The 23,632-nt window shown below is 38.7% G+C and overlaps 4 protein-coding genes across 6 annotated transcripts in view; 2 read left to right on the top strand and 2 right to left on the bottom strand.

Annotated features, from left to right (window-relative positions):
• The window catches only part of LOC127750307 (ABC transporter G family member 20-like), a gene marked incomplete in the record, with an annotated part of 56,099 nt that extends 53,227 nt beyond the window's left edge, over positions 1 to 2,872 (top strand). The window contains 4 exon segments of the mRNA XM_052271599.1: positions 200 to 359; positions 444 to 620; positions 705 to 791; positions 865 to 2,872. Coding sequence (XP_052127559.1) covers positions 200 to 359; positions 444 to 620; positions 705 to 791; positions 865 to 1,079 — 639 coding nt within the window.
• A 173-nt stretch (positions 2,873 to 3,045) lies between these two features.
• LOC113207427 (small subunit processome component 20 homolog) lies at positions 3,046 to 14,136 on the bottom strand. Its single transcript, XM_026423996.2, has 24 exons — positions 13,949 to 14,136; positions 13,449 to 13,732; positions 13,034 to 13,367; positions 12,723 to 12,941; positions 12,355 to 12,636; positions 12,023 to 12,273; positions 11,706 to 11,941; positions 11,299 to 11,606; positions 11,012 to 11,206; positions 10,721 to 10,922; positions 10,458 to 10,617; positions 10,103 to 10,375; positions 9,548 to 10,017; positions 9,248 to 9,452; positions 8,908 to 9,138; positions 8,559 to 8,830; positions 8,175 to 8,487; positions 7,791 to 8,091; positions 7,506 to 7,706; positions 7,279 to 7,412; positions 7,064 to 7,202; positions 3,846 to 6,983; positions 3,474 to 3,758; positions 3,046 to 3,348 (listed from the first exon to the last, which is right to left on the bottom strand). The coding sequence occupies exons 1-24, from the start codon at positions 13,982 to 13,984 to the stop codon at positions 3,208 to 3,210; spliced, it is 8,610 nt and encodes a 2,869-aa protein (XP_026279781.1). The 5' UTR covers positions 13,985 to 14,136; the 3' UTR covers positions 3,046 to 3,207.
• A 127-nt stretch (positions 14,137 to 14,263) lies between these two features.
• LOC113207428 (sorting nexin-13) lies at positions 14,264 to 21,491 on the top strand. Its single transcript, XM_026423998.2, has 20 exons — positions 14,264 to 14,526; positions 14,628 to 14,740; positions 14,816 to 14,915; positions 14,989 to 15,197; positions 15,302 to 15,479; positions 15,566 to 15,812; positions 15,889 to 16,061; positions 16,146 to 16,259; positions 16,336 to 16,465; positions 16,580 to 16,753; positions 16,863 to 17,020; positions 17,147 to 17,269; positions 17,360 to 17,552; positions 17,660 to 17,809; positions 17,925 to 18,067; positions 18,175 to 18,396; positions 18,518 to 18,709; positions 19,007 to 19,221; positions 19,321 to 19,433; positions 19,538 to 21,491. Exons 2-20 carry the CDS (start codon positions 14,628 to 14,630, stop codon positions 19,777 to 19,779), a joined length of 3,189 nt encoding a protein of 1,062 aa, XP_026279783.1. The 5' UTR covers positions 14,264 to 14,526; the 3' UTR covers positions 19,780 to 21,491.
• Positions 21,294 to 23,632, bottom strand: part of LOC113207431 (putative ferric-chelate reductase 1 homolog) — a 12,787-nt gene continuing 10,448 nt past the window's right edge. For all 3 annotated transcript variants that reach the window (XM_052271600.1, XM_052271602.1, XM_052271601.1), the window contains exons 2-6: positions 22,871 to 22,984; positions 22,607 to 22,789; positions 22,381 to 22,506; positions 21,954 to 22,110; positions 21,294 to 21,872 (exon numbers count right to left, since the gene is read on the bottom strand). In XM_052271600.1, the coding sequence (XP_052127560.1) occupies positions 21,691 to 21,872; positions 21,954 to 22,110; positions 22,381 to 22,506; positions 22,607 to 22,789; positions 22,871 to 22,984 (762 nt within the window). In that variant the 3' untranslated portion in view covers positions 21,294 to 21,690. The remainder of the gene's footprint in view (positions 21,873 to 21,953; positions 22,111 to 22,380; positions 22,507 to 22,606; positions 22,790 to 22,870; positions 22,985 to 23,632) is intronic.

The following is a 23,632-nucleotide window of genomic DNA, read 5'->3' as shown; positions in this document are numbered from 1 at the left end:
GCAGCTGTCGGGCGGGTGCGCCTACCCTGCCTCGGTCAAGCGTTAGGGGCTGGGATAGGCCAGCCGCTGCGCGCAGCTGTCGGGCGGGTGCGCCTACCCTGCTCTGGTCAGGCGCTATGCTCTGCGTGGAGACCGTGCCCACTTTCTCGCGCCGTTCGTGGCTACGATCCTGACGCGTTCCCTCTGCTTCGTATTTCAGTTCAAGGAGCCCATTTACGGTAGCAACAACCCCAGTTTCACCGACTTCGTGGCTCCTGGAGTGATCCTCACCATCGTCTTTTTCTTGGCCGTGGCCCTCACGTCCTCCGCCCTCATCATCGAGCGCATGGAGGGACTGCTCGACAGGAGTTGGGTCGCAGGTGAGCATTGGCAGTGCCCCACTCACAACACGAGCTTTGTCTTCTACTAATTGCCTTGTTTTAAACCCGCGCTTTGTGTTTCAGGTGTGTCGCCGTTCGAGATTCTGTTCTCGCACGTGGTCACGCAGTTCGTCGTCATGTGCGGGCAGACTGCTCTCGTCCTTATATTCATGATTGCTGTATTCCAAGTAGAATGCAAAGGAGACATGTTCTGGGTCATTATCCTTACAATCCTGCAGGGTCTTTGTGGAATGTGCTTTGGTAAGCATTTCTGGATGAACCTTAAAATACTAAACACAAATAAGGAAGAAATTCCATTTAACTGTTGAATTTTTCTTTTTTCAGGCTTTGTTATTTCAGCGATTTGTGAGCTTGAAAGGAATGCTATTCAATTGGCTTTAGGGAGTTTCTATCCAACCCTTCTGCTCAGTGGTAAGTCTTTTTAAATATAAAGTCATTGGCCGCTTCATGCTTTGAACTGCTGCTAATGTACTCTGTTTTTCAGGTGTGATTTGGCCAGTTGAGGGAATGCCTGTGGTGCTGCGCTACATTTCTCTCGGTTTGCCTCTCACAATGGCAACAACATCACTTCGCAGTATGCTCACACGTGGCTGGAAGATATCTGAACCTGATGTGTACAACGGCTTCTTTGCCACCATTATCTGGATTGCATTATTCCTTACAATCAGTATGGTTGTGCTTAAGGTGAAGAGGGGCTAAAAAGAAAATTGACTCTGAAAGTGCCTCAAGACATTCTTGTCTAACCATCCCTTACCATGAAGTGCAATATTGTCCTACTGTGTTATCACACTGGAAAACACACTGTGGTTGTGCACTTAGTTCAAAATTTCTTTGGATCAAGATGTAAGGGTTGAAATTACTACATAATTTAATGGCAGGCTTGATAGACATGAATTGTATTTAACCTTTTCATGATGTGCTCTTCAATCCTTCCATTAATTATGGTGTTGTTGCTCTTTGTTGATCTCCCAGTGGGAGATGAAAGAGGAGGAAGTTGTCGGCATAAACACCTATATACTTAATGAGTTGTGTACCTCCGAAGCAATTTCTTGGAAAAATGCTGTCATGTTTTATAGTGGGTTCAATTTTGTAGCGAACCAAATTTGTTCAGAATTTTTAATGTATCATTTTGTGCTGGTACCTTTGTGCTGTAGTCTCTGTTTCCTGGTTATTAAGAGTAGTGCCTAATTGCACGTACTAAAAAATTATATTGTGAGCCACTTGTGATGTGTTTTGAATTAGTGGCATTCCGTCAGATATTTCTGTATGGCTAACGCTTTAGTAAGTCCTTGTGTTGGACAAGGGATTGCTCTCTTCAATTACTGTTCTACAGTAGTTGCTATATATCAGTTAGATAAATTACTACTAGCTCACAAGGAATATAAAGAAACAATTTATTGCATGAATAACATTTTGTTATTTTATGAATTTACTACTATCTGTACATGTACAATGTATGACGCTTGTTTTTATGTCTTGGATGTTTTGTGTTTGTTATTTTTATAGTCCAACAATGTATGTGATAGCGCTGTGAGCTGTCCAGTCTGATGGTTACATGTGTAAATAAGCTATGTAGGCAAATAGATAGGCAGTACTCACCCAGATTTACTTTCTTGTCCATCTTTTTGCACATTTCCCTTTTCATGTCAACCTTGTCCCCCTTTTCTTGTCCTATCCTTTAATTTTTTTTTCTTCTTTGAGATTGCAGTTGTATTTATTTTGATGTAATTCTTAAAATTTACCTCCCTACAGTAATGTAGATATACTCTGCCTATGATGCAAGTTTTATTTAAATTATTTTACAAGTTAACTGGCAAGATGACATTGTGATTTCTTTTAATCTTGAAATCTCGTACAGCATTGCGTCTGTGATTATATGTTTAGTAGAATGTAACAGAGTTAAAGGTTGGTACCATGGTTACTTAATTGTGCATTGAAAGTTAGAATATCAAATGTTATATTATTTTGGAACTGCAAGGCCAGTTACATTTAGTCCAACTAGTTCAATACTATTGTGCTCAAAGTAATTAGATTGTTTCCCCAAATTTTGTGAAGTTGCCATATTTTATCACTAAGCAGCTTTGTGCAGTTCTGATATTGAAGAAAAAAAATCCTGCAAGGTATATTTATGATGTTCTGTTGGATGAGTTTTAAGTAATGAAAGGCAGTTTATGAATGCTAAAGTATTAACCTGTTATTATTTTTAACAGAACAGGTGTATTTAAATTCATAGAAAATTGCCAATTTGCTCAACATGAATGGTTTTAAGGGTGTGTTTGCAACACTTTAAGATGTTACCATGCCATGACTTTGTGGTCATACTCTTGTGATTTTGTGCATATTTTGGGTTCATGGTAACATTTATCTGTGTATCTCAAATGCATCAAATTTTTATACACATATCCCCCATTTATTACAAATATGATGTTGTTGTACTTGTGTGATTTGAAAATTATTTTCCCCTCCAAGGAAATAAAATAATTGTTTCAAAACAGTGGTTTTATTGCTTCCCGAGATTAGCCCATCAACACCCTCTCCAAACCCTCTAAATCAAAAACAAGTCCTTGAATTTTTTTAACAATCTGTAAAACAACTAAGTCATACCTTCTTACACCTTATCGACCTATTCAGCATGAAAGAGCATAAAGGTAAAGAGAACCTCCCGCACGGTAATACGCTATGTATAATTCATATAAATATCATAATTTACACAACATAGTTTAATCTGACTAAAAATTATATACATCAACAGTTTATACACATATTTCATAACCACATGGTGTAATGGGAAACCAGTCACATGTCTAATACTCTAATTAGTAATGAATTAGTCATCTTCAAGAGAAACCTCTCTTTTGCCTTTGAATTTCTTACCTCGCAGCTTCAATTGACGCCGTTTGTTCGATTCTTTTTTCCTTGCCTGCTTTTGAATCTTTCGTTTTGCTGCTTTTTCTGGTTCAGCCACCGCCTATAAGAAGACAAAGAAAGTCAACAATTATTTCTTTTGTTCATATTTAAAAGTTTCATTAAACCCAAAATTCTTCCAGTTAACAATACTAAATATTCAACCTATACCTATAGTATGGTACCAACCTCATGTTTGCGTTTAATCTTGCGTTCTGCACGGACTGATGTGATCTGAGTCTGTAACCGGGTCTGAGTTCTAATAAAGTACTCATGACCAACTGTCTTTTTAATTAGACTGCCTACTTCTTTGGCAAGAGTTCGTAAATTTGCTACAGGACTTCCTTCAGGGACAGGCTCGTCACTGGATTGTTCGCGAACAATGGGAGCAAGCAGATGGTGCAGCACAGGCCTTATACAATCTGCACCTAATTTTACAACTACAGCAGCAGTCCAGTTTAAAACCATGGTTCGCTGAAAAACGAAGATGTTTAATTATAATGTGTTCAATATTACAAAGTTGAAATAAATCAGGTAAGAGAAAAGTTTGTGGAAGCTTACCATAGCAGTTGACTTTGGAGCATGAACAACTTCCATATTGACAACCCTTCTCATTCTTTTCACAAGCCACATTAATGAGAGTGGTTTTTGTCTCTCATTCATTTCAGTTCCATTTGAGGCACTTGAACCTGAAACCACTTCCTCTCCAGCTGTATTTTTTAAAATGTCAGCAAATATAACAAGATTTTTAACAACTTGCAACAGCAACAGTTGCCCAACTTCTACACCTGGAGTAAATTGAGCACAGTGATCCAGAATCATTGATCGAAGTTTTGAGGTTGCATTTTCTACAAAGAATCCTAACTTTGATTTATCTTGAGTTTTCACAGCTGTGGTACTGTCTTCATTGACAGAATTAGCAAGTGACTCCATGTCAAGAGAATTTAAGATGTGGGTAAGAATTTGAGCTGCTGATAATCTTACCCACTCATGAGGATGTGCCAACAAGGCCTGTGTATGTTCAGTTAAATTATACACATGGTCACTGAACTCTGAGTCAGAAAGCCATGAAGGGCAATAATTACATATTTTGATAACTAGTTGCAATGTTTGATAAACATGATGATCTCTCATCTTTTCAGTTTCAGATATATTCTTCTTGGTCTCATTACAAATTTCTTCACTGTTGAGATCTTCTGTGTGTCTTGATTTGATGGTTGGAGTTTCAAAAGACTTGCTTGGTGCTCTGACAAATTTTCCTGGTTCATGATTGACCTCTTCAGTTGCATTGTAAGAAAACTGTGCAATGACAGCAGGTAGAAGATCAGACAAATGACTTCTAAATGTTTCTTTTTCACAAACAACAAATATACCGCAGAGTTGAGCAGCAAGTCGACGATGGGATACTTGCTTATCCCTGAGCCACAGAAGGCTTATGTTAAACAAACGATCACGATCATTCTTACTTAAACGTCCAAGCATTTTGTTGATACACTGTGCCACCATTTTACGACACTCTGGAGCATCATCATTTACAAGCCTGGCTCCCAGCATAAGGAAAAACAGTCCAGAATGATTTGATAGAACATGAACAGGGAAAGAAGTTATCACCGAGTTCACCATCTCCAAAGCTGACTCTCGACCAGGTTGAAGTTCGTAGTTCAACTGTGACAAATAAAAAGAGAGATGTCCCTCTAGCTTTTTACCAAGAGGATAGTCCATCAGAAATTGGTGGAAAACTACTCTGGCTTGAACTCTCACATGAGGAAGATCAGACGTGATGCTCAAAGTTGCAACTTTATCCATAACATCATGAATTTCAGGGACAACCAATTTTCTTGAGAGGATTGCCTTCAAGAGAGCAAATGCTGTGGCATGCTTATTTGCGTCGGATAAATCTTGTTCAGCATACAGCAACAAGGCTTTCAACTGTTCTTGGCTTAGAGTGTGGTATTTTACATCTCTAACAAGGACAGCAACAGCTTTAAATGCAGCTACAACAAGATCAAAATTGTCCCCTTTACTCAATCCAGCAGCAGCAAATTTATGCAGTAAACCAAATATTGAGGAAGTTATATCGGCTATATTATCTCTTAAGCTAGGCAGGTCAATGCGCAACAGCCAACTAAGACATTGGAGTGAGATGATGCTCAATTTGACGTGTTCAGATGATAAACATGACTTAAAAAGTGGTATCACTGGATCAATAAGTGGCCGTACATCTTCTCCACTCTCCTTTAGTTTTTCGTGCTTCAGGAGAAAGTAAATCAATCTTAAACCAAACTCTACAAATAAGTGAGCATTCATTCGTGCAGCTACTCTAGCAGCATCGGAGCTGGTAATACCAGTGCGTTGCTTTGGAGCTTCCTTAATAATAAAACAGTCTGGACGGCGGCGAGCTTCAATTTCTTTCTGCTTAAGAGTTTTCTCATGCTTCCGCTGCTTAAGTGATAAAGCAGGAATACATTCACTGGCAACACCAACAGCAAATATAAGAAGGCCAGATGCAGACACCAGTGCATTCTCTGAAAGGCCTGACACAATTTGACGTAAACATTCACTTGCTTTGTTTACTATCTTGTGGGAGTGGGCTGATTGAATAATTTCTTTGAAAGGAATTAATAAATTGGTAAGATGACTTTCACTAACAAACTGAGCTGTTACATGAAGAGTATTATAGCTTTTGATACTCTTTGCTTCATGGAGTTTGGACGCTACCTTGCCTTCTTCCTTTTCTTCTGCAGCAGCACCAAACAAATCAAGCTTGCAAACTTCAATGATATATGGAAGGCTTTCATCAATGTCACCTGCTGCAAAAACCTCTTTGAGTGCTATTAAAACTGAATGAATAGAGAACACCAGTACATGAACTTCAAATCCTCTTGTGAGAAGAGCTGTCATTTCTCGGAGAAGTGTACTTAAAAAAGAGGGACCCAAGGAAATCATCACTTTTTGTAGGGTCTCTCTTGTTACACGTCGCACAGAGTCAAGACGTGATTTCAAAAATGTGCACAGCTTTATCAAAACCCCCGGTAAATTTTTAACAAGCATTTCCTTGGGTAGCCGTTGCAGAAGTTTTACAACTGCTAATGCCATTGGTACTCTGACAACTTCTTCCTCCTCTGCATCTCGGTCATGGTATGTACTTCTTATTTGCTTCTTGTTGACCTTGTGAACACTTTCAATGAGAGTTCTGGCAATAAGTGCTCTATGCAACTGAGGAAGAAGACCATGTGTAATTGTTTGAATCACACGGGTTGCAGCAGAGGGGCATAAAACTATCTGTCTCTCAACAGCAAATTTAATTTGTTGGGGTTCATTTTCCTCAGTTTCCATTTCAACTTCATCATCTTTGTTTTCTTCAACATCCATTTCTTCTTCTAGATCAGCGATCACACTATGGTCACCATTTTCTTCAATTCCATTAAGTTTGCCTTCATCAGAGGATAGAAAATCACTTGTATCGTTTGCCTTTTCTTTGGCTACACTGACAGCTTGAGAACTAGATGGAGCTTGACCATCTACCATTTTTTTCACTTGTGCTTTGGATAGATCAAAGTGGAAAGCATCTAAAATATTCATGACAATTCGAACAAGTTGCTTTTGGAACAAAGAACTCATTCTAAGTCGGCCTAAATAATATCGGAGAAGAGCTTCATACTGGTGCCATGGTAGTAATCGAGAAACTACACTAATGGCCTGAAAAAGGATAAAAAAGTTTAGATAGGAGAACTACTTTGGAAAAAAAGAAAGATTGTCAATCAGTTGCTGTCACTCACTTTCACAGCAGCATCAACCAAGCTGTTTTTGCTAGCATATTTCTCTGAGCTAATGAACTGAGAAACCAAGGGTAGGATGAACTGAGTTAAAGTCCTTGTAGTAGGTGGTTTCTCTAATGACAGAAATACTTCACAAAACCTAAAAATAAATTCCAACATTTAGATCAAAACTCAAATTTATGGATGTAAAGATGCAGTTAGTATTTTACACTTACTTTAGTATTGCACGAGTTTTTCTGTGGAGTTGTAAATGTTCAAGATTCTCAAAGAAATCTACTTCAACATCCAATTTATTAGTGAGAAGGTTTAGATCTCTAAGAACAGGATGTAACATACCACACTCCCTTGCCTATCATGAATGAGAGATAATGATATTAGCATACAGATATATGATCATGTACACACCAAAATAAGGAAGAAGAGGATATTTGATTATACAAACCATTACTCCAAGAAGCAGTACACCCTCAGAATGTAGGTTCTCTGAACTATCTTTGTTAATAGAGTTTCGAATAAGGGATAAAATAGTTGTATCAACAAGAAATTTACAGGCGGCTTCATCACTGCTGAACTGAAGACTGAGCATGGGAGCAACGCGTCGCAGACAATGTGAAGCAGAGTCACGCAGCGACATGTCCTTATCCTAATGACAGAAACGCCTAGTTAGTAAAAATCATTCAGACCATTTTATGGGAACGGTAAAACAATTGTTTTGAAGATACATTACCGAACGAATGACATAAAAGCAGTGATGAATAACAATAACCCCCAAATCAACAGAGAGTTTGCCTTCATCTAACAATGTCTGAATTGTTTTGAAGGCATCAAGTCTAGTATCAAAGTTAGGCTGTTCCACCCAACGTTTGTCATATGCGTTCAGATTGCTGGCAACAAGTGCTAAACACTCCATTTCCTCTTTTAAATTCTTATACAGAGAGGCAGTAGCCTCAGCAATAGTGTTGATTAAAGATATGAGCATTTTTCGACCTGCTACACCATTGACACAGCTGAACAAGGCGGCTATTGGCCTACAATGATAGAAAATTACAAATCAAATTATCTTTGAACTGGGAAAGACTAGAAAAATACAGAATGAACATAAAATAACTACCGTATGTATATATGAGGGTCCTTCACATTCTTCACCAAATGATTGAGAGTATTCATCATTTTCAGCACATTTTCCTCATCTTCATGAGGAGTAGATATTCGCCTTGTCAATATAGGGAGAATGAGCTGTGCCAAGGTAGCACTCGTGTCTGGTGCTCTAACAAACTCAGACACGTAAGAGAGTACCAACAGCTCCTGTTGGTTCAGGCCAGATCCACGCTTGATATTTGCAGCAAGTCGTATCCTAAATCTTTCGAGTATACTTCTTATGTGGGGGAACAGAAGTTTGCTTCCTAGGTTCACTGCTTGTGATACTATAGATACAAAATTATTAGTTTGAGACAATACAACATTATTTTACAACCAAATCCTACAGTCTACTTACAGTTCAAGTTATTGATTTCACTTTCATTCAGTGACAAGACATGGGAAACTTGAATGCGGGGTGCTCTTTCTTCCAAATGAGTCTCATCCACTTCCATGTCATTTTCATCTATTTGTTTATGGTCTTTCAGAGTCAACAAGTTTTCAAGTATTTCCATTATAGATCCACAAACTGTTTGGTTTGTTTTAGGTCCAAGTAATAACTTCATAATGGCTGACAGTGGATTTGTGCTCATTGAATTTTGTGCATGAGTTCCAAACAAAATAAAATATCTGAAAATGAAAATTTGTTTGATAAGTTAACAAGTTGACAACACTCTTAGGGTTGTTAAAACATTTTATAAGCAGACCTCGGATGCTGACTCCAAACAACAAATAGCTTCATTAACGCAGTTGGACTGTGTACCCCTTCAATAGGAAGACGGTCAACAAGTGGAGAAACAAACACTCGCAGGACTGTGTCTATTTCACAGGCAGTCCATGGATATGCCTCAAACCGGTCGAAGAATTGAGTAAGCACGTCGATACAAGATGTGCGGAGACCACGCAGAATATTAAGGAAACCAGCATGAATCTCATCCCTAAAGAGAAGATGGTTAGGAATTACAAGTCAATTCTTCAATTGAAATACATCCAAATATGTAGATAAAGGAATACAGTATACATTTTCATATACTGCAAATCACATACCTCTTTTGGAGAATTCCATCAACTGTTGCTCCAACACAAGTGAGTAGTTGTAGTGTTAAAGACAACAAACGATTACCCATTAAACCTCCAAACCTTTCTTGAACAACAGCCAGTAGATTTACTACACTTTGGAGTCGACGAGGAGGTATAACTTTTTCCAGGTCAATATTAGACTGAATTGATTCAACCATTAGAGCCACATTTTCTGTAATTAAAAAAAATAAAAAAAATATTAAGTCAAATGCACTTAAAAACAATTTGTGGTTTCATAATGCAAAAACATGAATAAATAATACATACCATTCAAATATTTGTCAAAGAATCGGAACGCCATTTTCACAAAAATTAACATTTCTTCCTCATGGCAACCAGCTAGGAATCTAAATACAAGAGCACGTCTCATTGCTGGACCAGCCTTTCCTCCAGTTCTCATTCCAGTCTTTGCCACCATTTTACTGTACACCAATTTCATAACGATAGGTATAAGTTGAGGTCTATGTTCTTCCTGAATAATACCAGAATCTTTGTCTATTCTAAATTTAGTAACTTCATTTTTAAAAGATTTATTATCAATCAGAGAAAACAAATGTTGAGAATATGGGACAAGATATTTGTGTTTGTATGTTAAAACACACTCTAGAGCTGCTTTCTGTATATCTGGGTTTTTATGGGAAAGCAAATCATGATATACTCTGTTCAACTCAGGTTCTCTGTACATTACGAGAGGAGCCCGCATTTTTGATAAGAGCCCCAGATGTGCAAGAAGAGTCCTACAATTAGAAAACAACAGGTAAGTGAGGGAAATCTAACAATTGTTACAACTACATAACTCATTAATTACTTGGCTTGGCTTACCTAGTTAACAAACGGACAGAGGGTTTCTCATCAGAATTTGTTTCTGGGTCTAAATCTGATTTCTTCTTTTTTCTCTGTTTTGTTGCATCAGTACTATCTTCATTTTCATCATCATGATCTTCTTCATTCTCTCCTCTTTCATCGTCATCACCACTCTCTTCTTCTTTAGCTTCAGTATGTTCACAATTTTCATCCATGGGAATATCTTCATTATTGTGCTTCTTAATGTCCCACACAGAAGCCACCTCAGCATTAGATCGATAGTATTCCTCTCTAAAATTGATGTGATCAGTTGAAAAATAAATAACAATTCAAGGTATGAAAATATATATATTAGAAAAACTGAACTACTTACTCCATAAATGTCAAAAAATAACTAGCAATGTCACGATTTTTTTTCTCACAAACTTCAGGAAAACTATGGGTAGCCTGCCAGAGCAGAAGTCTATAATGAGCATGATCAGGTTTGTCATCAACTGAATTTAGAGAGGAGTGTAAATCATTGACTAATGTAGCTGTAACAAAGTTAAAATATGATACAAAATACATCATCGGGTAATTAGGAGTTCATAGTCATTGATGATAATGAGGATAAAATATGAAATAAACAGCACTAACAGTCATAATCAACTTCATGTGCAACATTATGCAACGGTGTAAAATCACGCTGTTCTGTAGCTAGTGTCAAATGCCCATGAAAGACTGGCCAAAAGTCAGCAGGTGTCATGCCTGAAGCATATGAGGTCACAAGGAGTTGGAGGGGTTCCCATAGTAGTTGAAAGTTCACATAGAGTGAACCCAAAATAAAATAAAGGGGTGCCTAAAAACAAAAAAAATACTATTATTAGTTTTTATCTTTTATAGATGTCAAAAAAACACACACTTTTTATCTGAATAAGAATGACCTACCACTTTGTAGCTAGAATGTCTAATGAGAGATGGTTGAGTGGCCTCAAATGAAAGCTTTTGAAAATATTGAAGTTTGTCTCTGTATTCAGTAATTGTAGCTGCTGTGTTTTCAGCTTCCAGGCATAAACCAAACATAGAGTGAAGCTCTGGTGCTAAAGGCAGCTGGCACATAACACGGCAAGTAATCTCTCGAACCTAAATCAATAGACAGGAAGTAATTATAGGACACAAAATCTCAACACAGATACGTACATTCATACAAAGAAAGAACTAAGGTTGTAACAAACCGAATGGAAGGGTGAGGTCAGATTCAATTTCAGATTCTCATAAATAGAGAGAGAGAAACTTCCAGAATCCTTAATGTTTGTCAGTTCTACATGACGTAGGTAGAGATTTAAAGCACGAAGTGCACATAGTTGGCTGCAACCAAGTTGAGATGGTGGAAGCAATGTTTCCAGCAATAAGTCAACTGAAAAAACTGAGGAGAGATCTTTGTTTGCACCATTCATTCTGATGACAGCTTCAAGAGAAACAACAAATAAAAGTAACAACTTTGAGAGTAGTTTTTCAGCTTTTAGTCTCTCATTGTTTCTCTCTGTAAAGAAATATTAAAAGTAGATCATTAGAATATAAATAACTGGAGAGGAAAACGCACACAAAAGACACTGTTTAAAAATATTAAAAAACAAATTACCATTATAACTTTCCAGAATTGATGTTGTGTTTTTAATGTCTTGGCATAAAAATAGCAAGAGTTTCTGTAAAATATTCTGGATTTTTGTTTCATTAAGAGGTCTCACATGAGGTAAGACAAGTAAGGCGTATATCTTTTCATTAAAAGATTCCAGGTAGTCATCTGGGTTCATTTTCCCATGAGTATCAAGTACAGCCAAGAACTTGCTAGAGATGTCTAGTGCATCACAACCAGCACTGTAAGGAAAAGAAAAAAATTATGACTTACATATAGAAATGGCAGGAAGTGTTTCCTATATAACTGCAAACAAAATTTACCTTTGTGATGCTGAGGTAAAATCAAGGAGGAAGTTGTTTGGAGTATGTTCATAACTCTGACTTAGTGAGGGTACTTTAAAATGGACAAGTTGAGCTAGAATTTGAAGACCTAGGCCATCATCACCACCAGAGATGAAACCGGAAGCAACAATTTCCAAAAGACGTGGCAGAACAAGTGTGTCAAGAGCACTCCAGCTCAAGACTTGTTTGACAAAAGCCAGAATGATGTGGGGTGGTGATTTAGCAAGGACCTAAAGGGAGTAAATATGATAAATTTTGAAAGATAACAATAGTGTAATGAACACACAGGTATGAATGAAAAGAAAAATTACCTTGGAGCTTAATTTGACAGTACGGTCTTGTGGTAAACGGACTGATGGTGACATAAGTAAAATAGCTGTTATTGCTGATAGTTCAGAAAGAACAATTTCGGGTAATTGGGATGGGCTAGCATAGATGGACAATATGAGATCGACCAATGTGTTGGGAGACGTCACATGGACTGCTTCACAGTGATTACTCAACTGGTGAATCACTTTCAAGACCCTGACAATGGCATCAGAAGCCTCAGTCTTTCCAGATTTCCATGCAGAATAGAATTGCTTCAACGTTACCTATATCAAATCATTTTAATCCAATGATTTACTTTGAAATTAAAATGTAGTATAGTTTTTAATTTACTATGGCAGCAAACACATACCTGTATTGCATCCCACAAATATGTCAACCCACCAGGGTGAATTTCTACAACAAGGTGAGACAATGTATGAGAAAATAGATTATGAAGAGTATCAGGAGACAAGCAATCATTTCCCAAGGACTGCATGATAATGAGAAGAACATTTTGAGCACAACTATGAAGCTGGTTTTTGATTCCCTTGAGCCATGAGAATACAAGTCGTCCACAACCTTCGGCATCCTAAATGTGTTAAAATATTAAAAACAATAGATAAATAACTCTATAAATTAATTGGTTGCATTAGTTTGGATCACTCAAAGACTAAAGCTTACCTCAGGCTGTTCTTCTAAATGAGATAATATCAGTTTTAAGAAAGCAGTTTGATCTTTCACCTTGCGGGCCAAAAATGCAAAGCTGTCAGCGGCAAAATAATGAATGTATTTCTGACGTTTAGAAGATAAAAGTGGAAGTAAACTTGAGAGCACAGGTCCAATATTCCGAACCATACAACGCCACAAAAATTTGAAGAGATAAGCTAGACAATGGAAGGACCATTCTAACACTTCAGCTTCCTTACAATTGAGGTATGACACAATTTTAGAGAGGAAGTCTGGATAATATGGATAGAAATCTTGTCTCAGATCTCTTGCCAAAGCAACAACCACACTGCAGAGGAGGAAAATTATCAAATAAAGTACATTTTGTAATTCATTACAATTAAACCAAAATAAGTTTAAGTGCACTCACTCAAGCAATGACTGTACTGTCAAAGGATCTTTTCTGTCTAGATGATTTAATAATGAAGCAACAACTCGATCACGCAGGAGCACAAGTTGTGCTAGAGTTTGTACATCTTTAACTTCAGAACGAAATTCACTCCATCCTTGTGAACAGTTCATATCATTCCATTTTTCTATAGCTTGGTAAAAATATGAGTCAATATCATCTTCTGTAGATTCTTCATTTCTGTGTCCAATTCGATGGATGACGTCGACGTTCACATTCGCAATACGGTCAGCGAAAGGAAGAAACTGAAAGCAAATTAAAAATAATGATATCAGAAGGAAAGTAGACAAAACAGAACATTTGCCAGGGACAGTGACCAACTACTGACGATTTAAGAATGCAAGGTCTGTCGGTTGAAGAACAAACACAGAGGAGACACAAATCAACCCGGGGAAAATCATGTTTTACAAAGATATTTGGCATGCTCCCGGCCAACTCTTAGAGGTTATGCTCAGTCTTACCCGAATGGTGTTCCTTTCTTTATGTTTTGGTGGCATTTTAATGTAGAGTAGCTAAGACTATTAACATTAAGAAGTGAAGATAAGTTTCAAGACAGAGTAATCAACTAATTCACGGAAATCTAGCTTCAAAATACTAGTCGTTGTCCGAAACACATGGTGCTGCTGTTGGTAAACGAAAGACTACACGTCAGAAATTTCTCATAGCCGTGCCTCACGAATCAAGCAAAGCAACCTCCAAATATAAAAATACCAAACAAAATGCCGATGAGTGGCGTTTTTTTGAGAAAATTTTCTTCTTTTAAATGAATTTTAAATGTATGAAAGTTTATGTAGTGATTGAGTTGACTGGGTTACGTCTTTAACATCAAATTTGTGATGCGAGAAATGAGGGAATCACTGCATTTTTCTGCTCGGAGAAACTAAAATCGGTATCGATATCTGCCACAAGTAGGGAGAAACAACAAAAACAAATGTTTAACTTCGTAGTTTGTTGACACTGTCATTTTCAAGTACATATTTTAACTGTCAGGAATGGACTCATAGCAATACATCAAATTAGTTGTAACCGATTGTCAGTCGTGAGTATGACAGCAGAATTTTGACCTAACCTAATATGGCCCATTATCATGATTTTGAAGATTGCCAAAAACGAATGTTTATCAATTTTGTGTGTTTACAGATGAACTTAATATTTTGGGGATGTTTTGGTGTGGGACTTGTAGTGTTCCTCCCGTTATTTGGTATAGTTTGGCTTGTCTCTATTGGAATTCTATTTTTTGTTTTTTGCCTTGGGTAAGTGTAATATAATAAATAATGAAGTCTCTCTGCTCTTTGTTTGGTGTGTCGTAACTAGTTATTCTCCTGTAGGGCATTCACGGTGTTACACTGGAAAAATGGCCCAGTAATGGACAAGTATTATGAAGGTGAAGGATCAATGGTTCAGCCATCAAGACCAGGATTGGCAAAGGTAAAAGAATTCTTTTATTGATGCTGCTCTAATTTCTAAATTTTGCATGATAACTTGATATTTTATATTGTAGGTTGTCAGTCGCCTTCAACCTGTTCCCAACTATAAACTAGACCGTAGACTCACTGGCTCACAACTTATTGATGAAAGTCTTCAGGAAATTCTGGGATACATTATCAGAGATCAAATTGAGCCTTGGTATGATCGAGTTAGCGCACATCCCCAATTCCCCCACCAGGTTCGTTCTACTGCCCAGCAGGTCATTGTGAATTTTTCAAACAGGTATGTTCGGTAATTTCCTCCTATATTTTTTTTAACATCAGAAGTACTTGACGTCTGACTTTGTGTTCATACTAAAACTACTCTTACCACAACTACTAACACAGGGTAAAGGATGTTGACTGGATTCACTATCTTACTACAAAATTAGTGGATGATGTTGCATCACATTTACGTCTTTACCGGCAAGCTAGGGTTCGACTGAAGCGTCCTCCAGTTGCTTACAATCCAAGTCATAGCCGACAAGCAAGTGGTTCTAAGTTTGATACTAAACCAGGAGGGAAGGTGATGATAAATGTTCAATATGCCCAACAAACTTCCAAAACTCATAAAATACATGTGACTGACTTTCTGTGATGAATTTTAAGCAGGACACTTCACCGATGCATAGCAGTTCTGTTCTATCTGCTCATCACCTTCAGCCTGGCCCAAACAAACATCAATCGCCCACTCAGTCATTGGGATCATCCACCTCTGTCTCCAGTTTGACTGGGGTGACTCCTGCTTCACCCGCTGTACCTGTAGATTTAGAGACTGCATTTTTTGATTTAGAAGTCACCATGGAAGATAACCTTTTGTGTCGTGATCTCGTTTGCACTGAGAGCGACCATGAAAAACGTAAGTGCTGTGATAAAATATTCCTCAGTGTGGAGGAAGTCCTAAAATCTAAATCATGCTATCTCTTCTATTCTAGAATACTTACGAGACATTGCAGAAATACTTCTGTTCATATTATTACCGGAAGAAGATTTCCATTGCAAACCTTTGAGGCTTTTGGTGCGAGAGCTATTTGTGGAGGCTATTATTCTTCCCTTGTTAGACTTGTTCTCTGATCCAGATTACATTAATCAGACAATAATTTGGCTGGTAATTATTTTCTGTCAAATCACATTATGAACCCAATTGAATCTCCCTAAGAAAATGAAATAATATTTTCTACTTTAATTGCAGTGTCGAGACATGCCCATGTCTAGTGATGTGTTTATGACAGTTTTACGTGTTACTGACAATTTAGATGAATTACATGCAACAAGTGAATTGCTTTCCAAAGACATTGCACAAGTGGTATGTAGATATAGTGACTGGTGACTGTCTTCATTTTTATTTTGTTACATTTTCCTTGAAATATTATTGTCTGCAGCGTTCTCGTGATTCTGGAGGAGAAGATGATATCTGGGTAAAGCAACAACTAAGCAGTCTCCTATATGTGAGCAAAGTTATAGAAAGTCGTCTCTCTCGATTACAGGAGGGTGCTGAAACTGACTCAGTTGGTAAGTTCGCACTGTTAGTTTTCATATGGCTGTACTATTGTAATTAACCTAATTTAACCAGAATGTACGTTTTCAGAAGTATAATCCTGTAAATTGTTTATTTTTTCTTTCCAGGGTTACCATCAAATGTAGATTGGAGTAAATATCTTGCTCCTGGTGCCAATAATAAATTGTTTTCTTTGCCGCTTGATGTTGTTTTAAAAAATAATATTGCTCTGTCATACTTTATTGACTACATGACTAGTATTGGGACTCAAGCATATCTCTTTTTTTATTTAAATGTTGAAGGTAAGACCATTATTCCTCTTGTGTTAAGGTTTGTTACTATTATCAATATCAAAATTATTTTGAAAGCATAGATTTTGATCCCCCTTATATTTTTTTATTTTTATTTTAGGCTGGAGAGTATCAGCTGAGCATCAAATATCAGATATGGAACTACAGAAGCTAAGCTCACAATCCAGCAATAGTAATTTGGACAGCAATAATTCTATAACTCTAGATAATATGAAAGAAGCTGCTTACAGCATATATGAACAGTACCTCTCAGAAAAGGTAGTTGGTTTGTCTAATCCATCCTATCAACTCTTAAGAATAATTTTTAGCATAATCTATGAATTTGTAAATCAACGAAATGTGCTTACCAAATTAACTTACCTGTACTGAATTTTAATTCTACAGGCATCTCCCCGCCTGAAACTAGATGAGACAGTAGTGAAACATCTACTGTTCAGAATAAGGACAGAAATGGTCAATGAGACATGGTTTGATGACGTTCAGGCCAATGTTTTAGAGAAGCTTCAGGTACGTGAAATAAATTTCTAGGTACCTGCACCATTAAAAATCAGAGGTGTTTCTTTTTTAAATATGCAGTGTGAATTATTTTACTTCTAGAATGAGGAAAAATTTCTACCAAGTTTCCGTAGAAGTACTGGCTATGTTAAACTACTGGCGGAGTTGGACCTTCTGAAGGAAACCTGGTCTCGGAGTGATGATGACGATTTGGACTTCCCTGTTTCAGCAGATGAAATGAGTCTGTCTGACAATGTCAGTCTAAGTTCACTTGATGCTATTGATGCTTCTCAAGGTAGTTATTGAACATAGAAATTACAAGTGGAATCAAGTGGCTTTATTTATTTGGATATTTACTAAGTCCTTTATAATAATTTTTGGGGTTTTTGTTTGTTTGTTAAGCTTGTGGCCCTGTGGTTGAAAGTTCTCAGTTGGCAGCTGAGCTCTCTCAGTTGAATGCGAAGCAAGCTCTGTTACAATCCCTGGCAACAAATGATATAAAGAAGCCTCTATCAGTTGTGTTCACTCTTACAGCAGAGATAACTGAAACAGGTGAGTCATGTCGTCATGGCTTAGTGCAAGCATTTTGATCACGGTAGAGATTGATTTTGATAGAAGTATTGGATTAAAAATATACTGAATCATTGTGTGGTATTTTTACCTTTAGGTCTATTTAATGATCGTGGAAAAGTTTATGGCATCTATCGTGTGGTTGTTTGCAAGAACTATGAATCAGATCATCAAGAAAAATGGCATGTCTTGAGACGGTATTCAGATTTTTATGACCTTCATCAAAAAATCAAAGAGAAGGTATGGTCCTTTCAAAAATTACGACATCTTTCTAAAATTTGTCTACCAAGTCATCATGTTAATCTATTTCTGCTTCCTCTCAATTCCTTTCTACGGTCTATAAACAGTATGTTGATCTTGCAAAGCTGACATTCCCTGGCAAGAAGACTTTTCACAATATGGATCGTGCAGTCCTAGAAAAACGCATGAGAATGCTAAATAGCTATCTACAAATTATAGTACAGCCTGGAGTTGTATCAAGTCATATTGGTTTGCTGCAACTTCTTGTTTCATTTTTTGAGCCAGCTGAATATGACAAGGGAGAGACAGGAGGGCAAATTTCTCGAACGGTAAGTAAATGCTCATATATGCAGGTAGAGCTTTGATCGGCTTTGATTATCTTCTCATCCACAATAGATTTCAGAAAATTATGTTTAACATACATTCTTTCTTCATGTATCTTTATTTTAGTTTGATACCCTGGTAAATCCATTAAAATCTTCAGTGCGCACTGTTGGACAAGCTGTTAGATCTATGCCTGATAATTTACTAAGCACAGTAGATGGAGTAATGGATGGACTTAGTAAAGTTTTCCAAACTAAACCAAACCCGTCCAAGATAGATGAAGAGTCCATGAAAGTTGGTGCATCTATCGATCAGGAGGTGTGAAACTTATTTCCTTATCAATTCTGTTATTACCTATTTTTAATATTGTGTGGGCAACTCCAGAGACGGGTGTTTGTGCGTAACGCAATTTGACTGAGCGGTGCTACGGTTTTGCACAAAACATAACCAGACGTGTCTTGAGATTGCAAGTCCGGACATGTATTGCAAAAGAACGTAGTGCCTCTCAATCGGCCGCAAATCGCCTTACGCACGGACATTTTTTACAATTTTTCCTGGAATTGCCCATGCCCATATGTTGTATTTTTAGGTTTTAAATTGTATTTTTTATTTTAGACTGATGACAACATTCCTCTCAGAATTATTCTTCTATTGATGGATGAAGTATTTGATCTTAAATCGCGAAACCAGTGGCTGCGGCGCAGGATTGTGACATTACTTCGTCAAATTATTAGAACTATGTTTGGTGACATTGTTAATCGCCGAATAGTTGATTATGTAGCTGTAATGACCAGCCCAGAACAAGTTGCTGATTATCTACGTGCATTCAAGTACGATCTCGTGCCTTTGGTGTTGTGTGATGTTAAGATTGTGATGTACAGTATTTTACTGTTAACAAAACTGTTTTCATGATTAATGATTGATTGTAGGCATGCGTTTTGGCCAAGTGGAATGAAAGCTGAACCGCGTCAAGCGAGAGATGAAGCTACTCGAATGAGGACTAGAGTTGCTGCCAAAGTTGCTCTCCTTTGTAGTCTATCAGGTAAGTTTTATTCAGTTTACAATTTGCTTTGACTTTTACAATAAATTTGGAGATCCATTTTATTGAACAAAATCTTCTGTAACACCCAATTGTTGCTCATGCAGATGAATTCAAGCATGTGATTGGCAATGAGACAATGCGAAGAGGTCTTCTGAGAGTTTTTGAAATGTTTCAGCACCCTGTCTTAAATCGAAGGTTACTGTATGTATTTCTTGAGGGATTTTTGGAAACTCTGTTTCCCCAGCACAATTTAGACTGTACATTCCGAAAATTACATTCACGCTCTTCACGTGTGAGAGATGATTTCAAAACATCTCACCGTTTCAAACAAGATCTTATAAGATGATCATTACAATCTAGCGTCACGTAAATCCCCATTGATGTTTTGTCTTTTTGGTAAGGCAAGGGGTTACATGCTTATGTAAATCACTAGTCAGCTTGTAACTGATATGCATTTCTTATTTCATATTGAAAGTAGTCTATTTGTTCAAGAAATGCCAATGAATTATAGTATTATTTGGTTAATATTACTATTGGTTAAAGCAAATTTGTTTGTTGTGTTTAGATTATACTGTATATATCTTGTGACTGTTTTTCAGTTACATATGGTACCTGGTTTATCAAATGGAAGCTATTTTTCAATGCTGGTGAATAAAGAAATATTAGAGAAAATTAGATCAGATATTTTGAGAACTCAAAATAAAGGTTGGTCTCTTCTTAGGGGCTGTCATTAACATCAATCATCTTGGTTTTGACTAAGCAAAGAACTTTTGCTTGTACTTTTTGTATCTTTAGTTTTCTTTGATTTCTTTGTATCTATGAGGGGATTAAATCAATAAACTACTAAACTATATTTTGACATGTTACCAAATCATGTTTTGAGTGCCAATGAAAAATTCTTTGACTTAAGATATGATTTTCTCTTTTCCTTTCTGGGGGACCTTGTTAGTACTGTTAAGAACTTCTTTTGTGATATATTGATTGTATGCTAGAAACTATGCCATTCTGTCATAATATTTGTATGTTTTACAGAGAGGATTCTACCTATCCTGAGTTGCCCCTTTTATCCCCATTGCCTTTGCTGTTTATGGACAATGTTGCTTTTTAATGAATTGTTATTGTCTACTTTCCTTACGTACTGAAAACGGTACCAAATTGTTCTGAAACCAGACATTTAAGATTTGATTGTGATTGAAAGGGTGGACCAGATTACCTTTAATTATTTATAGCAGGAGGTCATTCTTTTTCTGTTTTGTGTTCTTTCTTGATTCATTTTAAAAGTTAATGATGTGCAGAGGCCTATGTATTGATATTATAACAAGAAAAGATATCTGTGTTTTCAATATGACTGTTTCAAGTATGCAACCCTGTTTACTAGTCAATGTCAAATTAGTGATTTTCTTCTCGGTCTTCTGCACTTGCTCTTATAGAAGATAAAATATCAACTATCACAAAGCAAAAAGCTCAATTTGCAAATGCAGTACTTTTTGTCTTATGTCCAAGATTTTTTGTCTGGTCTGGTTCAAATTATATCAATTTTATCTCATTTGGGTCTAAGAAATGTAATGTCCTGTGCGTACCGTGTTGCGTTGCATGTACTGCACAACCGCTTTTGCTGGCAAAAAAAACTATACAGAATGTCATATATTTTTGGAATATTATAATACTCAATACTCCCATACCTTGTGAATGTCTTAAGAATGATTATCATGCAAGAGCATTAGGGGTGTCATATTAAGTTAAGTTCTAATTTAGATATTAGCTCCAATTGTGTTCTATTTCGATTTAGTTTGCAAATTACAAAGCCATGGCTTTGTGTTGAAAGCTCTGTGAGGAAACCTCAGTAATAATAGACATGTATAAGTTGATCCACTTTTATTGAAATTGTTATTTTACCAAGTTTTGCTTCCACTCCTACTTTTCATTAAAGGATCAAACATCATTCAGACCCATAGTATGATCTGAATTAAAGTAATTATACTCGGAAGTAGATTCACTTTTGCATTTCCATGTGATATTATATTTTATTGTTTCTATTAAAAGTCTATATTGCTCCAACGAACTGAACTAATTCTTTTCCTGGCCTCCTTTGATCAGACAGCCCCTAGAAAGCGCCTTGAAGGCCATAGGCTTGTAGCTCTGCACCCTCCCATCAGACTAGAAGTGCCTCCCAGCCGTCGGGCCGTGCACCACATGAGAGAGGGTGGGAGGTGTGCGAGTGTGCGTGCAAGTGTAGAGTCTTGGCTCCTTCCGGGGCTTATCTCGCACAGAAGGCCAGGAGGGCGGCCACGACGGTGAGCCCGCCGGCTGCGACGCGGACCGTGCCGGACGCGGACGGGGCGCGGCTGTGTCCGAAGCTCTCTAACAGTCCCGTGTCCGAGAGCTTCACCTGGTCGGAGGAGACCACCCACTCCATATGATGGTGGATGCTGCTGTCGGCTGAAGGCAGCAGACACACGGGGGCATTAAGCACCAGAGTCATCTGTATGAACCCGTTGGAGTTCCCCGACCGGTACTTACCGTTGATCTGGTCGCCGCCGGCTGCCTGCAGCACCCAGGCGCCGTTCTCCAGGTCGTACTTCTTGCCTCTCACGGTGGTGACCGGATCGCGTTCAAACGAGCAGTAGACGACGCCGTCCGCGGATTTCCCGTTGGTGAGCTGAACACCCAGCTGCTCCTGCAAGGGCGTACGCAAATTGCCGCGTTATCACCTGTTCAACTGTGACGACCGAGCGTGGGGCGTGACGGCGGCGTGACGTGCACTGAGCACGTGCAGCACGCGCTGGAAGTGTCCGCGCCACTTGTCACGTGCACGTGCCACTTCAGTTCAGCTCCCAGAGTTTTCTGTCGGGGCTGTCCAAACCATCCAAACGATGTCGAAGCGATATTTGCGGATGGCCTTTTCGACATCGTTTCGGCATCGTTTTGTATGCTGTGGGTTCCTTACCGTGTCAGGAAGGCGGGTGTTCCCTCGTTTGCCGGTCGTCGCGTTCAGGGCCTTGTTCACGGACTGGAACAGCGCCACCTTGTTCGTGTTGGGGTCGTTGATGCACTCGACCACGCTGTCGACACCCTACACCCACGCAAAGCAAACACACGTTTTATTCATGAGCCATTTCTCGCCGCGACTTCTTGCGACACTCCTACAACACACGCAGAAGTCTCGAGCTCACCATCATGGTGGACTCGGCGAGCGCCACGGCAACGTATCCGGTGAACTGGGCGGCCATCTCGAACACGTACTTGCCGGCGGAGCCCCGGCGCACGCTCACGACCAGGGAGCAGGTCTTGCTGGCGACGCACTTGTCGGGGTAAGCGATGCAGAGGCGATCGTTGTTACCGCACCCCTCGACAACCTGGAGCAGATAGACGTGGCGCGCTGGAGGGTTGGTGGTGGTGGAGGGTTGGTGGTGGTCTCAAGCAGCTCGTATACTCACAGCAAATTGCGCGCCGTTGGCGCTGACTGGCGCCGCCGCCGTGCTGGCCGACTGCGCCGCGGGTGTCAGCCCGAGGACGGCGAACAGGACGACGAGCAGGCTCAGCGGGGCAGTCTGCAACAAAGCGCATGGCGACGTGAGTTTGAAGCGCGCTGTCATGCGGCGCTCAGGGCCACTGCCACTGGGCTCGCCCACTACCGCACAATCCCAACAAAAAGTAGATCAAAGTGAGGCGGAAAAAATCCCAATGAGTGATTTTAGCGGTTAGAAGAACAAGAAGAAGTTCCAAGATGGCCGCCACGGACCACAACAAACATTCAACTGTTTTCCCGAAGCGGCTGCTAGCAGCCGCCCGCGCCCAACGTTATATTGCGCCTATTTGAGTCAAATTTGGTATCATTTTGATCGGAAGAAAGAGGGGAACACGTAAAATAGCATTTGAACATACGTGACGAATTTTTCAGGTTCGTTAATAAGATATGGTGTTAGTTTGTTAAAATTGTGAACATGAACTATTATTTTCATAGATTAACACTAAATAGCATTCTTGAAGGTCCGATATCGTTTCCATCGTGTTCTTCACGATTTTCTGATTCTAACAAAACCAAGTTTGACTCCAACAGGCGCGATATAACATTTGGTAGGTTATTGGGGCTCCCGAGCGCGAGCGGCTGCTCGGGAAAACAGTTGAATGTTTGTTGTGGTCCGTGGCGGCCATCTTGGAACTTCTTCTTGTTCTTCTAACCGCTAAAATCACTCATT

The sequence above is a fragment of the Frankliniella occidentalis genome, unplaced genomic scaffold, assembly GCF_000697945.3.
Source record: "Frankliniella occidentalis isolate FOCC.00 unplaced genomic scaffold, Focc_3.1 Scaffold167, whole genome shotgun sequence".
Lineage (NCBI taxonomy): Eukaryota > Metazoa > Arthropoda > Insecta > Thysanoptera > Thripidae > Frankliniella > Frankliniella occidentalis.
The sequence above is the reverse complement of the archived record's forward strand: the minus strand, read 5'-3'. Positions and strand labels throughout refer to the sequence as shown.

Coding starts and splice junctions, on each gene's coding strand:
- LOC113207427 (XM_026423996.2), bottom strand. CDS start 13,984: ATGCCACCAAAACATAAAGAAAGGAACACCATTCGG. Junction 12,637..12,722: donor ATTTGTGGGATGCAATACAG/GTATGTGTTTGC, acceptor GATTTGATATAG/GTAACGTTGAAGCAATTCTA. Junction 3,349..3,473: donor AGATTAAACGCAAACATGAG/GTTGGTACCATA, acceptor GTCTTCTTATAG/GCGGTGGCTGAACCAGAAAA.
- LOC113207428 (XM_026423998.2), top strand. CDS start 14,628: ATGAACTTAATATTTTGGGGATGTTTTGGTGTGGGACTTGTAGTGTTC. Junction 16,260..16,335: donor CCAAAGACATTGCACAAGTG/GTATGTAGATAT, acceptor TATTGTCTGCAG/CGTTCTCGTGATTCTGGAGG. Junction 16,466..16,579: donor TGCTGAAACTGACTCAGTTG/GTAAGTTCGCAC, acceptor TTTTCTTTCCAG/GGTTACCATCAAATGTAGAT.